Genomic DNA, 1576 nt, shown 5'->3' with positions numbered 1-1576 from the left:
GGCCTACCTCGAGTCCGATTCGGAGGGCGACACCACCGAGGGCGACGACGACGCCTACCGGAACGGACAGGGCAGCAGCGCGCTCGCCTCGCCCGCCATGTCGCCCATCTCCACGCCGCGCGGGCGCGGCGAGGAGGGACCCAACGCACGCATGCGGGACGTCACCAAGCGACGGAGCCTCAACATGGAGCTCACCAGCAGCGGCGCAGTGATCGCAGCCAAGGCCAAGGAGCGATCCAAGGCCGCGCACGTCCGGTACACGGGACCCTCGCTGTCATCGTCGTCGTCGGGCGGCAACAACCCGCTGCTGACGTCATCATCGTCGTTCAGAAGCGAGGACGAGGACACGGCGACCGAGGGCATGTACAGCGAGGACGAGAGCCGAGAGGGCACGGAGGGCGAGGAGATCATCGGCAAGTACCGGGAGGAGGTCTCCCAGCTGCGCGAGGAGCTACGAACGGTGCGAGAGGAGCTCCAGCGCGCGAGGGAGGAGAGGGAGCGGAAGGGAACCGAGGTCCGTGGCTACCCATCCTCCTCTTCTTCCTCCTCCACTTCTACCGCCACCTCCACCTCCTATCTGGTCTATCACCACCACTACCTCAACAACGCGAAGAGCGAGAGCGAGAGCGAAGAGGCCACCCCCGAATTTCGGTCCCGCTTCGAGTACTCGGACCGTCTCCTGCGCGGCGTGGGGGGCGACAGCGACAGCGAGGAGGACGAGGCGAGAGCGAAAGCGAAGGCGAAGAGGCGGCGAAGCAAGAAGGAGAAGGAGCTGAGAAAGAGGAGAAGGATGAAGACGAAGAAGGCGACGGTTTGCGAGCAAGAGGACGAAGCCGGGGAGGGTCTCGTGCCCGATGAACCTGCAAGGCTCCGAGAGGTGGAGGCGGAGGAGATAGTGGGAAGGGTGGCCGCGGCCTTGGGTCCTTCGCTCTCGCAATCGCTCTCGCACGCGGCCTTCGCGCTGCTCTCCAAATTCAAGCGGACCATCTGATCTGACCGAACGTTCTTCGTTCGGTCGGTCGCCCACCGCACGCTCTCTTCTCTCTCGCTCTCTCATTATCACCGCCATATTTATTATCACCTTTCTTCTCTCTCTCTCTCGTGCGTGGTGGGCGTTTGTAATTAGACCCAGTTGTATGCATACATCGAATACACCAGCGATGACAGTTGTTCATTGACTACCTTCTTCTCCTTCTCTCTTTCCACAATAGATGCGGGCGCAGTTGGAGGAGAAAGACGGGAAGATACAGCTGCTGGAAGATGAGGTAATGAACGCAATCACCGTCCTCTTCTTCTTCCTCTTTCCCCTCTCCCTGCTCGTGTGAGTCAGTTGTCTGCTGTCTGTACAGTTTTTCGTGTTCTCTCTTTTTATCGTGTATTTTAAGTATTTAATAAATATATTTGTTGTTGTATTTTGTCTTAATTATCTCTTATTCATATCTTTACGTGTAAAATATTATATTATTAGTGTTGTTCAACACCTTCACTCCTGGGTAACCAATCACGTATCTGGTCTTCCACGGCTAACTCCTTCATTTCTCCAACAGTTGCGAAGACGGAACAGCGAGTACGAGAA

The 1576-nt window shown here is 57.2% G+C and overlaps 1 protein-coding gene across 1 annotated transcript; it reads left to right on the top strand.

The window, feature by feature from the left end:
• Positions 1 to 97: 97 nt before the first annotated feature.
• On the top strand, positions 98 to 991 carry ACA1_049640 (uncharacterized protein; the record flags this gene model as incomplete). Its single annotated transcript, XM_004341914.1, has 1 exon — positions 98 to 991. The coding sequence occupies one exon, from the start codon at positions 98 to 100 to the stop codon at positions 989 to 991; it is 894 nt and encodes a 297-aa protein (XP_004341962.1).
• Between the last annotated feature and the right edge of the window lie 585 nt (positions 992 to 1576).

The sequence above is a fragment of the Acanthamoeba castellanii genome (genome assembly GCF_000313135.1).
Source record: "Acanthamoeba castellanii str. Neff unplaced genomic scaffold scf7180000084589, whole genome shotgun sequence".
NCBI lineage: Eukaryota > Discosea > Longamoebia > Acanthamoebidae > Acanthamoeba > Acanthamoeba castellanii.
The sequence above is the reverse complement of the archived record's forward strand: the minus strand, read 5'-3'. Positions and strand labels throughout refer to the sequence as shown.